The sequence below is a fragment of the Equus caballus genome, chromosome 8 (assembly GCF_041296265.1).
Source record: "Equus caballus isolate H_3958 breed thoroughbred chromosome 8, TB-T2T, whole genome shotgun sequence".
NCBI lineage: Eukaryota > Metazoa > Chordata > Mammalia > Perissodactyla > Equidae > Equus > Equus caballus.
The window spans coordinates 76,963,530-76,975,745 of NC_091691.1; the positions used below are offsets into that span (position 1 = coordinate 76,963,530).

The 12,216-nt window shown below is 45.2% G+C and overlaps 1 protein-coding gene across 3 annotated transcripts in view; it reads right to left on the reverse strand.

Moving 5' to 3' along the window:
- Positions 1-12,216, reverse strand: part of MYO5B (myosin VB) — a 348,428-nt gene that overhangs the window by 201,007 nt on the left and 135,205 nt on the right. For all 3 annotated transcript variants that reach the window (XM_070221084.1, XM_070221085.1, XM_070221083.1), the window contains exon 2: positions 7,768-7,878. In XM_070221084.1, coding sequence (XP_070077185.1) covers positions 7,768-7,878 — 111 coding nt within the window. The remainder of the gene's footprint in view (positions 1-7,767; positions 7,879-12,216) is intronic.

Genomic DNA, 12,216 nt, shown 5'->3' on the forward strand with positions numbered 1-12,216 from the left:
GCTTCTTTCTCCTCCTCATCTACCCACAGAACCAGAAGATCTAGAGAAAAAATAAGCTAGTAAAAATATGGTTACCAGCTGGCAAGGGGTTGGGGTTGACCCTGAGGAGCTACATGTCATACTCTGGTGGAAATGGCACCCAACTAGGAGTTAAACCCTGTATTCAAGTCCCGGCCATCAACTGAAGCAGTGGCTCTCAACTTTTCTTGTACTTGGAATCCCAAGGGGAGCTTTAAAAAAAGATACTCTGCTGTGTCGCATCCCCAAATTCCAATTTAAGTAGTTTGGCTACTACCTGGACTTGGTGACATATTTTTTTAGAAGCTCCCCAGGGGTTTCTAATGTGCAGCCAAAGTTGAGAACCACTGAACTTGGGCCTTGAAGCCCATCACTTCACTTCCGTAGATGGCAGTGTCCCTAATTGTAAGATGAGAGGACTGGTCCCAACAATCTTCGAGGGCCCTTCCAAATTTATTGGCCTACGTATTTGGCTTAGGTCAGTGGTTGTAGGGATGTTCTTTTTTGTGAAATTAGGAAAGCTGTTCCACAGAGAAAAAACAAAGTGAAGGGAAGTATATTCCCAGATAATAGGAGACTTCAAGCTCAAACCACTTATACTCACTGTAGTAGCCAGTGTGTGGCTCTAGGTGTATTTTATGTGTTAAAAGGTTGTTTTACATTATGTCCTAAACAAATACAAAAAGCACAAATATTTATTGAATCAATGTTCTGCTGTGTCTTATTCTGTAATAGTTCTGTGATTAAGTTTTATCTCCATCTTCTCAGTCCCCAAAAAGATCACGCTTCTTAAAAAGAACCTTCTTATTCTTCCCCTCATGACTTAGCACAGGGTTAAGTTCAGAGCAGGCACAGAGAAAAATGCAATACTCTGTGATTCATGTAAACTTCTTGGTTAGGAAGGATCACTCAGGTTATGAGGAAGTAACAAATTAACTCTGAAATCTCAATGGCTTAATACCACAAAGGTTTCTCTCTCACTAACACTAGGTGTCCACGGCTGGCTGGTATAGAAGCTCCGCTCCACAGCTCACTCCAGCATCAACACACTGCCCCCACAGTCACCAGGCAGAGGAAGAGAAGAGCATGGCCAACTCCCGCTACCTCTTCTAGGCTTCCGCCTGGAAGAGTTTCCATCAATTCCACCTAGAGCTCTCTGGACAAAAGTAATCACAAGGTCCTGCCTAACTGCAAGGAGGCTGAAAACCATGGTGGAGCATTCAGATATCATCTCTGCCACGGGAAGTGTTCCCGCTTTGGGAAGTCGGCAAAGAACTCAGAGGTAGCTGCCCAAGGGGGTTTCAAAAAGAGGGTGGGGTCAGGGGAGTGAGGAGAGAGGGTGCCATAGGGTAGAGCCACGTGTCTCGCCTGGCTTCTAATAGACTTGTAAAGATTCTTGGCCTGGAATTTGTCATATTCTAAATCCTCTATTTGTATATGTATTACATTCATTATAAATTAGACTGAACGCTCCACAAAGGCACAGATGTGCCATTTTCATTGCTGTATAACCAGACCCTGGCACACAATAATTGCTCAATAATAATTGTTCTAAATAAACGAATAACGAATGAATGGTGATACAGGTAATTAAAAGGCCATAAATGAAAACATACAATGAATTGAAGTTAGAATTAGAAACAAAATTACAGCAGCATAAAGATACAGAGTCAAGGTTAATCTTTTGATTTCGATTTATTGCAGGGAACACAGCTTACACATTCTGTTGGAATCACAGAGTCCCAGTTTAGTGTTTAACTTGGTGTCTTTCAGCAATCAACAGTCCAGACCACTTCCTCTATGGGCTTAAACCAGGGCTTCTCAACCTCGGCACTGTTTTCACGTAGGACTGGCAGGGGTGGAGGGTGGAAGAGTCTGCCCTGTGCATTATAGGATATTTAGCCGCATCCCTGGTCTCTACCCACAGACACCAGCAGCAAACCCTTCCTCCTCCATCATGACAACCAAAAACGTTTCCAGACATTGCCAAATGTCCCCAGCTGAGCAAAATCAATGCTTCACCCATCCCTAAACAGAAGCAGCCAGGCAAAATATCCTAACTGATGGAAAAGATCACTAATACAGCAGGGGAACAGATCGATGACAAAAAGTAGACAGAGATCCATCTGGAGATGGATGGTGGTGATGGTTACACAACAGTGTGACTACTTAATGCCACTGAACTGTATACTTAAAAATGGTGAAGACTACGGGGCCAGCCCGGTGGTGCAGCGGTTAAGTGCGCACATTCCACTTCGGCGGCCCGGGGTTCACCGGTTTGGATCCCTGGTGTGGACATGGCACCACTTGGCAAGCCATTCTGTAGTAGGCGTCCCACATACAAAGCAGAGGAAGATGGGCACAGATGTTAGCTCAGGGCCAGTCTTCCTCAGCAAAAAGAGGAGGATTGGCAGCAGTTAGCTCAGGGCTGATCTTCCTCAAAAAAAAAAAAAAATTTAAATTTAAAATTAAAAAAAATTCATTAAAAAAATGGTGAAGACGGCAAATTTTATGCATATTTTACAATAAAAATATTTTTAATTAAAAAACTAAAAATCCACTTTAGACAAGATAACTGATTGCACTGGTGACAATATTGCCAATAGATAGATACTTATATGCAATAATATTTTTTCCTTTTTTTATGGTTTTTTTGTTTTTTTGAGGAAGATTAGCTGTGAGCTAACATCTGCTGCCAATCCTCCTCGTTTTTGCCGAGGAAGACTGGCCCTGAGCTAACATCTGTGGCCCGACTTCCTCTACTTTATATGTGGGACACCTGCCACAGCATGGCTTGACAAGCAGTGTGTAGGTCTATACCCAGGATCTGAACTGATAAATCCTAGGTTGCCGAAGCAGAGCACGTGAACTCAACCACTACACCACCGGACTGGCCCCTATATGCAATGCTATTTTATAACTTTAAGGAAACATTTTTTGCATATGTACAATATAAACATGATGAATATTGTCTTTTTCATATTATTCTTGCCATCCAATCAACAAAATATAATACTGTCTCAATCTGATTTAGCATTTGAGAGCAAAACAAAGAAAAATTAGATTACCCACAAAGCAATATTAAAATAAATAAAAACAGAAATAACCAGTAAAACAAAAAGAAAAAAGTAGTAATCCAACTTACCTTCACTGAGAAGCCTTACTGGTACCAGATGAGTATTACCAGGTACTCTTAGCTCTGGTTTGGCCAGATGTGTACACAGTTGGCCGTAAGCTTCAACTGGGTTTACAAGAGCTCTGCAGGCGTTCTCAAGGTGTATGGGTCTGAGTGCACCAATGTGCAAAGACAACATCCTAGTTCTTCTGTTGCTTTTTTTTTTTTTTTTAAAGATTTTATTTTTTTTCCTTTTTCTCCCCAAAGCTCCCCTGTACATGGTTGTATATTCTTCGTTGTGGGTCCTTCCAGTTGTGGCATGTGGGACGCTGCCTCAGCATGGCTTGATGAGCAGTGCCATGTCCGCGCCCAGGATTCGAACCAATGAAACACTGGGCCGCCTGCAGTGGAGCACGTGAACTTAACCACTCAGCCACGGGGCCAGCCCCTCTTCTGTTGCTTCTTGACATGAAGACTTGTGTTTGCTATCTCCTCGCTAGAAGATCTTGTTATGTCTGGTACCATCCTTAGACCTGAGCAAGCGGAGCCCTTCCCTGGGCCCTGCATCTTAAAGGGCTCCAGCTCCACAAACACAAAATATAAGCTCATTAGAGATCACGTGGCCCTTGGGATCAGAGTTTAATGCTCACACTGAGATCTGCAACCCTCAACATATACTCTTGTGACTAATGCCTTCAGGCCCCAGGGAAACGCTTCTGCTCACCTCCTGCCCCATGTCCTCAAAATATGACAACTGTGTCCAGGTGTCTCAAAGGTTGGTGGGCAGTAATATTGCCAATGTCAGAGACAGACACTGCTTTGGAGTGTGAGGAGGAACTGGGCAGTAAAGACACTTAGGAGACAAATTAGCATGTTAATCCTTCCTTTTAGATAGCAGAAATGCAAAGAAAATTCCTATATAATGAAACACCATTTTCCAGTTGGGCCGAATGTCCCTTTCCTCACTTCTCCAAATGTTCTAAGTGTGGCTCCAGAGATGCTCACAAATTAGTAGTGTTTGCTACTATTGCAACCTGACAGACGAGGAACACCTTGCAGTACTGAACAATGCACATTACTCTTGAATTTGTTTACGTGTAGGTATAGGTTTAACATGCCTAAAGCAAGACGGTGGTTCTTTACATCAGCAACTAGATGGAGACTGAATAGTAGAGTGCAAATATATTTCTAATATATTAAAAGTTTTAATTTTCAAGAACTAGAAGTTCCAGATTTACTTAAATAATTCTGATAAAATATGCTTTTAATATCTAAAATGACGTAGGTTCACATCTATACTCTTGCGCTGGCCCCATAAAAGTTTGAGGGCTTGAATATGCTGAGACACAGGTAACACACATTACTCTTTCCAAAGATCACATATTCCCGTCTTCCTCTCACCCAAGAACACTAAGTCAGGCCCTTGCACACAAGGAGTACTCTCCATCAAGGTGGCTGCTGATAGTGCATACAAACTCGGGGTTGGAAAAGAGAATTTAAATACAAAACCATGGAAACGGGGAGAGTTTTCCCTGCCACCAGAGGGCAGGAGTCGAGCAGTTTGTAAGGGAGGTGGGAGCAGGAGAGAGAAGGCTGGCCAGGCAGAGATCCACTCCAGACAAAGAATGAGGAAGCTGCATTTATCACCAAGGTATGTAGACACAGAGATGCTTGATCCAGTTGAAAAACAGGACTGTGCTAAGAGTTGGCATACCTAGATACCTTGCACCCATCACAGCTGTGGGGAGAATGAGAAGACACTATTCTTTCCCCCTAAGAAGTTTCCTATCTTCTCATTGGCTTAAATATAAAACATTTTATCATTGTGCTAAGTGAAACAAGCCAGACACAAAAGGACAAAGATTGAATGATTCCACTTCTATGAGGTACCTAGAGTAATCAAACTCAGACAGAGAGAGTAGAATAGATATTACCAGAGGCTGCAGGGGAAGAGGGAATGGGGAGTTATTGTTCCATGGGTACAGAGTTTCAGTCTTAGAAGAAGAACAAGTTCTGGAGACGGATGGTGGCAATGGTTGCACAACAACGTGGAAGTACTTTATGCCTCTGAACTGTGCACTTAAAAATGGCTAACATGGCAAAATTTATATTTTGTATATTTTACAATAGAAATAAGCAAGCAACAGGGAGAAAGAAACATCTTAGAGGAACACCAAGAAGCTTGACCTACTTGAACAGAGAGCACAGCTTAGCAATAAGGTAGAAGCCAGGGGTTAAGAACACTGTTGTTCTCGAAGAGAATTTATTTCTATCCTTTGTCACTACAGTTAAACCTACACTATTAGACTTCCAAGGGAGGAGCCAGTGGGGGGGGGAGGAGAGAGCGAGCGCGTGTGAGAGCGAGCCAGGTGGATTTTCTGGCCAGCTTGGTATAGGATGGTTTCAGCTACAGAGGAGACACCTCAAGCATTCAGAGTCCAGCCATCTAACTTCTGTTCTCCTGCCTCTGGTCCACAGCTCAGCGGAGTCACTCCTAATGGTAGCTCGGAGCCCACAGTGGACAGACCACAGCTCACTGGAGACCTGGACATAGTCAGATGTTCAGAGCCCGTTATTTCTCAAGAGGTGCTAATCTCCAGCCTCAGGCATCCCTGCTGATTACATGCTGACCAGCCACGGAGCAGGGGAGGGAGGGAAGAGAGGGGTCCTGGGCAGCGGCCAGGATACATCACGCAGGGCAGAATTCATTTTCAGCTGGGGAGGCAAGCATCTGCTGCTGTTTTAGCAACACAGCCTATCATTCCTCATTACCTCCACACAACTCTTCAAAAACACCCACCCCCTTAAAAGACCAACTGAAATAAAATCTGTTGGAGAAGAGATGCCATTCAAGTGGGTGAACTTTCATTTTGTTTTGGGCATGGAGTGGGACGTTATTCAAAAGGTAAACATGATTCCATCTGTTGGGAATTTTCTTACCTCAAAACCAAGACAAGGCTAGCAAAGTCTGCCTGCCAGGAAGGCGGAGGCAAGGCGCACACCTTGGTGTAAACATCTTCTAACAAACTCACTGCCCCAGTTTTACCAAATGATAGGCTCGAGTTGAAGAAAAGAGAAGTTAGTAGGGGAAGATGTTCAATCTTCCTCCTAACCACGGGTTAATCACCAACCACAGCGGGTACTGTGTGAGCAGAGCATAAGACAAGGTCCATTTCTCAAGCAGGTCATTACGATCTAGAAAGACGAGACCAAAATGCTTGAAAGAAGGAAAAACAATCAGACAGTAAATGATCAAAGGCTAGGTGCTGTGGTACAAACTTTCTGCTGTTGCAGTTCAGAGGGAGGGAATAATCTGTCCAGCCCCAGCCTTCCTCGAGGCAATGCCTGCTCTGCAGCCTCCCAACTTAACCCATCCCAAAGCCAAGTTATGATTTCTTCCTGCCACTTCGTTCACAGCCTGTTTCTCTCCCAGTCTCCCCCACCATAAACCCTGCACGAATGACCTCTGCCTGCATCCTCAGCCTCAAGCCACCTGTCTGTTCCTTCTCCAGTGGCTCTCAGGTGCACTGGCCTCCTTTCCTTCCCTTTGACACACCCAAAGGGGACACACCAAGGCCTCAGGGCTTTGGCACACCCAACTCCTGCCTGGGATGCTCTCTGCTCTCACCCCAGTGCACCCTGAATCTTCCACGGCTGGTTCCTTTCCACAATCCCCTCCTCCCTCAACACATTCCCTCCTTTATCATCCCTCTCGCACCTCGTCCACTTACTTCCCGGCCTACTGCAACTCGTCAAGACACTTTGCCATACTTGTGTGTTCATGTTCATAACTCCCTCTAGCATCTGAGCTCCCCCAAATGGCAGGGTCACAATTATTCACCCACATACCCCCATGAGCCAGCACAGTGCACAGAGTGAGCATTTAAATATTGGTGAAATGCACAAATCACACATAGACAGTCATAAAAGGTTCGTGGAAAGGGAAACTAAATCAGACCTTCTAGGAGGAATAGGATTTCAGTTACTACTTTATCTTCCTTTCCAGCAAAATCAACTGAAAGCCAACTAATAATAAACAATTCTCACAGCAGCAGCTGACACATGTTGAACACTTATGTGCCAGGCACTACTCTAAGTACCTGTCACATAGTAACTCATTTTCTTTTCAAAAGCACCCTAGACAAACTATCGCCCCATGTCATAGATGAAGCAACAGGCACAGAAAGATTGATAGCTCGCCCAAGGGCACAAAGCTAACAAGGGCCAAGCTAGGATCCCAACCCAGGCAGGCTGGGTCCAGAGCCAGTGCACCCACCACATGCACTGTCTCTTGTAGTGGCTCCCCGCTCACCTCCCACTGATGCCTCAACCCCATGGAGGGAACCCTCCTGGTTCTCTCCTCTCCATTGAGAAGATTTTTGTCTTAGCCACCGGTGATCTCTCAGCTGCTAACACTGATGGCACTTATTTGTGATGAGACAGCCACTGAGCAGTTTCATGGTTTAGCACTCATCACTCTCAATGGTGATGTCATTATCATCAACAGCAACAAAAAAGATGCCAGGGGCTCAGCAGCTTCTGGAATCTGCAGGAAAAATTCAAGCCCACCGTGTACCACCCAGTCCTGTTCCGCAGCCCCTTGCACTCCCACGCCCCCCATGACCTGGACTTACAGTGTCATCTTCCAGCCTGAGCTGGAGGCTCTTGTCTCCCTCTTTGTAGTCCTTGGTCAATTCAGCCGAGCGCCACACTTCATCAGGGTCAGGGATCCAGACCCTTGTGTACTGAAAGGTTAAAACAGAAGAAACTTAGATATAAAATGAAGCTTTCAGGTTTCTCAAGATGTGCTGCTAAATGAGGGCCCTCAGGAGAACTGTTAAAGCCATCTCGGCACATTTTCTTCCTTTCTCATTGCAAGACACAACGTGATTCAGTACCACCATAAAAAATAACTCACAGGCTGGGTAACAGAGGGCACCTTCTAGATTCTAAGAGAATATCACAGATCAGTGAAACCAGAATTCTACCAGCAAGGCTGCCGAGCCTGCATTTGGTTGTATCCACCAGAGTTTTGCGCCATCCTCTCAAAGGGTGGTACCAAAACAGCAGTGTCAGAGGGAGTGTCTAGTGTGCTACAAATGACAAAACGACACACACAAAACTCAACAAGACAGCATCACAAATCTTCAAAGCTTGGGAAGCTCCGCTCATATATTCTGCATTCAGGGACCAAGCCATTTTCCTGCAGAAGTGAAATAAAGTGCTCAAATTGAAAGCATATTTATGTATCCCTAACTTGTCAGCAACCTCAATTTTTTATTTGAGCATTATTTAAGCCATAAGCATACCCAAAAATCCCACTCAACCTTCCCCAGCAGCTGCCTGGATTTGCAAAGGCATTAAGCTGGCCAAATCTGGGCAGGGAAGAGCACAGCCCTTGGTAAGTGCTGATGCGTTCTCAATGAACTCGGGGATTCTCAGCCCTGACCGCACATCAGAATCACCTGGGAACTCGCATCCCACCTCAGACCAGCGCGGGCAGAATCTGAGGTGACATAAAGGCTCGCAAGGTGAGTATAAGGTGCAGCCAGGGAGAACCACAGGTCTGACGCACTAAACAGCAGCATCTGGATCAACCGGCCACCGCTCCTGTCATCACACTCTGGACTGACTGGCCATCACTCCTGTCATCGTTACATCTGTCAGACAGCTTCTGAATTTTTGTTTCACAGGTATGCAATTTCCACAGAGCCTATTTGCTTTAGAAGCCATCAGTGTGCATGTACACGTACACACACACACACGGTTTCCTGGCCCCAGACTATTCTTAGTAAACCTGAAACTAATGGCTCTTTTGACCAAAGGCCAGCCAGAATCTGCGCTTGGATCAACAGAATCCACTTCACAAATGGGGAAACAGCTCCTGGCCTAGACCTGGCAGCCAGTAAGTTACTTTTCCTCCAGGTGGTCACTGGCCATTTTTGAGTGGGACTCCAGCCCCTGTGACACTTGTCTCTAATTCACTATTGAGCAGTGAAAGTCCCGAGGCTACAGACTCAGATCACTCATCCCTGGGAAAGTAAACAACAACCAATCTGACATCCCAGCCCGTTTGTTTCTGGCATTTTAAAGAACCATGTTCATGGCACCTCCTCTCTGCCTCTGAGCTGCCTTACAATGAGGTATTTCTGCATCTTTATAGGAAGATACTCCAGAGCTTTACAGGACCTGCGAGCCCTGGAGTAAGGCATTAAGAATGTTCTGAGGTATCTCCAGAGAAAACTTTCTGAGCATTTGCTGAACTTAACTGTCAACACTTCTCCTCCGAGGTGTTCTAACTTACCTCCTCCACTGTCATTTAAGCCCACCACTCATCCAGCTGTGATAACCCATAAGCTCCTGTCCCTAAGCTTTAGGTGAGGGACCTTACCCTAACCTTACTCCTGTCCCCGTCCCTCTCAGTTACGCTCCCAAGAGGAGTGCAGCAGACTCAAGGTATTTTATTCAAAGCAAAGTCTCCACCCGGTGGAAACTATGTCAGAAATGGCTCAAGATAACAGTGACAATTAACTAAGAATAGGGGACTCCCCACAGGAATGAGGTGGTGACAACGTGTGGATATCACCAAGCTGTGTAACAGACATGCTGGAAGCCAAGGAACCCAGGCTCAACTCACCCAGGGACCCACCTGACCTTCACCCTGCACCCATGTGCCACTCACTGGACAGCTAATTGCACCCAGCAGTGGGGAATCTCTCGGCCTGGCTCTGTCTCTGTTTAATTCTTACTCTGGGAGAGTCCATTTATCTTTCTACTTATATAAGTCTCTTCTCTCTAAATAGACTGAAAGTACCTGGTAGGTAGAAAAATCGTCTTCTATATTTTCCCATACCTACAATACCCATCACAACCTCAGGGGCATGGGGGGCCCAACTGATACTTCAGCTCTCTGCTACTCCAAGTGAGGACATCAGCCTCACCATCACCTAGGAGCTTGTTAGAAATGCAGAATCTCAGCCTCCACCTACAGCCACTGAATCGGAATGTGCGTACCTAGGACTTGCTGTTCTGTTCCTGCAACGTGATCTCACTCTTCCCTGCCTTTGGACACAGGACAGCAAACTACAGCCACAGGCCAAATCTGGTGGCCATCTGATTTTATACAGCCCAAAGTTAAGAATGGTCTTTAAATTTTTAAATGGCTGAAAAAAAATCAGAAGAATGATATTCACATGGTAACGCATGAACACTACAGGAAAGTCAAATTTTGGTATCCATAAAGTTTTATTGTAACACAACCACATATTCCATTAACATACTGTCTATGGTGGCTCCTACACTTCAACAAGCAAGCTGTACAGTTGTGACCTAGACCCTATGGACCTAAAATATGTACTACCTGGCCCTTTACAGGAAAGGTTTGCTGCCCTCTACCTTCGTACATGCCGATTCCTCAGCCCAGGATGCCCTTCCCTCCCCTGTCCATGTAAACAGGGTCCAAGTTCCACCACTGTCTCTTCATTAAACCCTTCCTTCCCTGGCCCCTACAGAGTTAGCACTTCCCAGCTCTGAGCTGCCACAATCCATTCTTCTATGACTAACTTCATGGTTTTACACTCATTTCTTTCATGTCCATTTTATCTCACCACTTGAAGACCGTTCACATACACTATTGACCATCTTTGTATCCCTGGCATGTAGTAGATGCTCAATTAATGTTCGCTGAGTATGGGAATTAGGAAACAGAGAATGTGTATTTATAAGCCACCTGGTTTTATACTTAAAACACACTGTGATAAGCACCATGCAATCAGGTACAAATATGGAGATCTAGCCCCTGATCTCAAGGGACATATAATCTAGCTGGGTAGATAATTCACATAAAAATATACTCTCAGGTGTGATGCGACCATTTCCTAAGGAGAATAATAGCTATTCAATGGGGTCAGGCAGGACAAGGGAATGGAAGGCAACAATAGTGTCAATAGAGAGGAAGCAAGTGGCCAAACTCTCCTGTAACTGTTTTTTTTTTTGAGGAGGAGGAAGATTGGCCCTGAGCTAACATCTGTGCCAATCTTCCTCCATTTTGTATGTGGGATGTCACCATGGGGTGGCTTGATGAGTGGTGTGTAGGTCCGTGCTCAGGATCTGAACCTGTGAACCCTGGGCCGCTGAAGAGGAGTGCAGGAACTCAACTACTACGCCACCGGGCAGGCCCCTCATGTAACTTTTTAAAGGACAGTGTGTATTATAGATCTTATCAAGCATGTTTTAGACTCAAGTCCAGTAAATATCTGAGCACCTAATATGCACCCATTCTGTGCTAGATGCTGTCATATCTTCCCTTCATTTCCACAATAAAGACCCATGTGGACGTGCACTGAGATTGTAGTAGTTCATTGTTAAACCAGGATGAAGTAAAGTTCGTGCTGTGTCGGTGCCGGATGGGTGACAACTGCAAGCAGGCCTCCCCTCAGCATGCTGCCTCCTTCATCCTACTTCATGGCTCCTCAGCTTAAGGTGCATACAAATTACTGAGCACGGCTGTCTACCCAAAGTCACACATACCACACTTGAGCGATTTATAGGCCTCCCAAGGGCAATTTTAACTATAATCAAATTTTGCCTTACATGCTGACTTGCAAACAACCCACCACCGTCCCTTCCCCTGAGACCTAACCACCCGAGGAAGATGCACTGCCTCCGTAACGCAGGACAAGGCAGGACATGGCAGTGCAAAGTAAACAGCCAAGAGAACAGACATACAAACTCAGAAGAGAGACACGAGTGCCACGGTAGCCAGGAAAGACTTGAGGGAAGAAGACACACGTGACCCGAGCTGTAGAGATGGAAAGGATTTGGAGGGGAGAGGTTGCCTTTCAGGTGACAAAAATGTTTGTAACTAGATAGAGTTGTACAACACTGTGAATATACCAAACGCCACTGAATTGTTCACTTTGAATAGTTAACTTTATGTTATGTGAATTTCACCTCGATTAAAAAACACACACACACTGGTTGCAGAACATGCAGACAGCATTTTGCACACTCTCCTGGGACGGGTTCTCACTTCTAGTCTCTGGGAAGGCAGTCTATTCTTTCAACAGAAAGCCACCATTTCT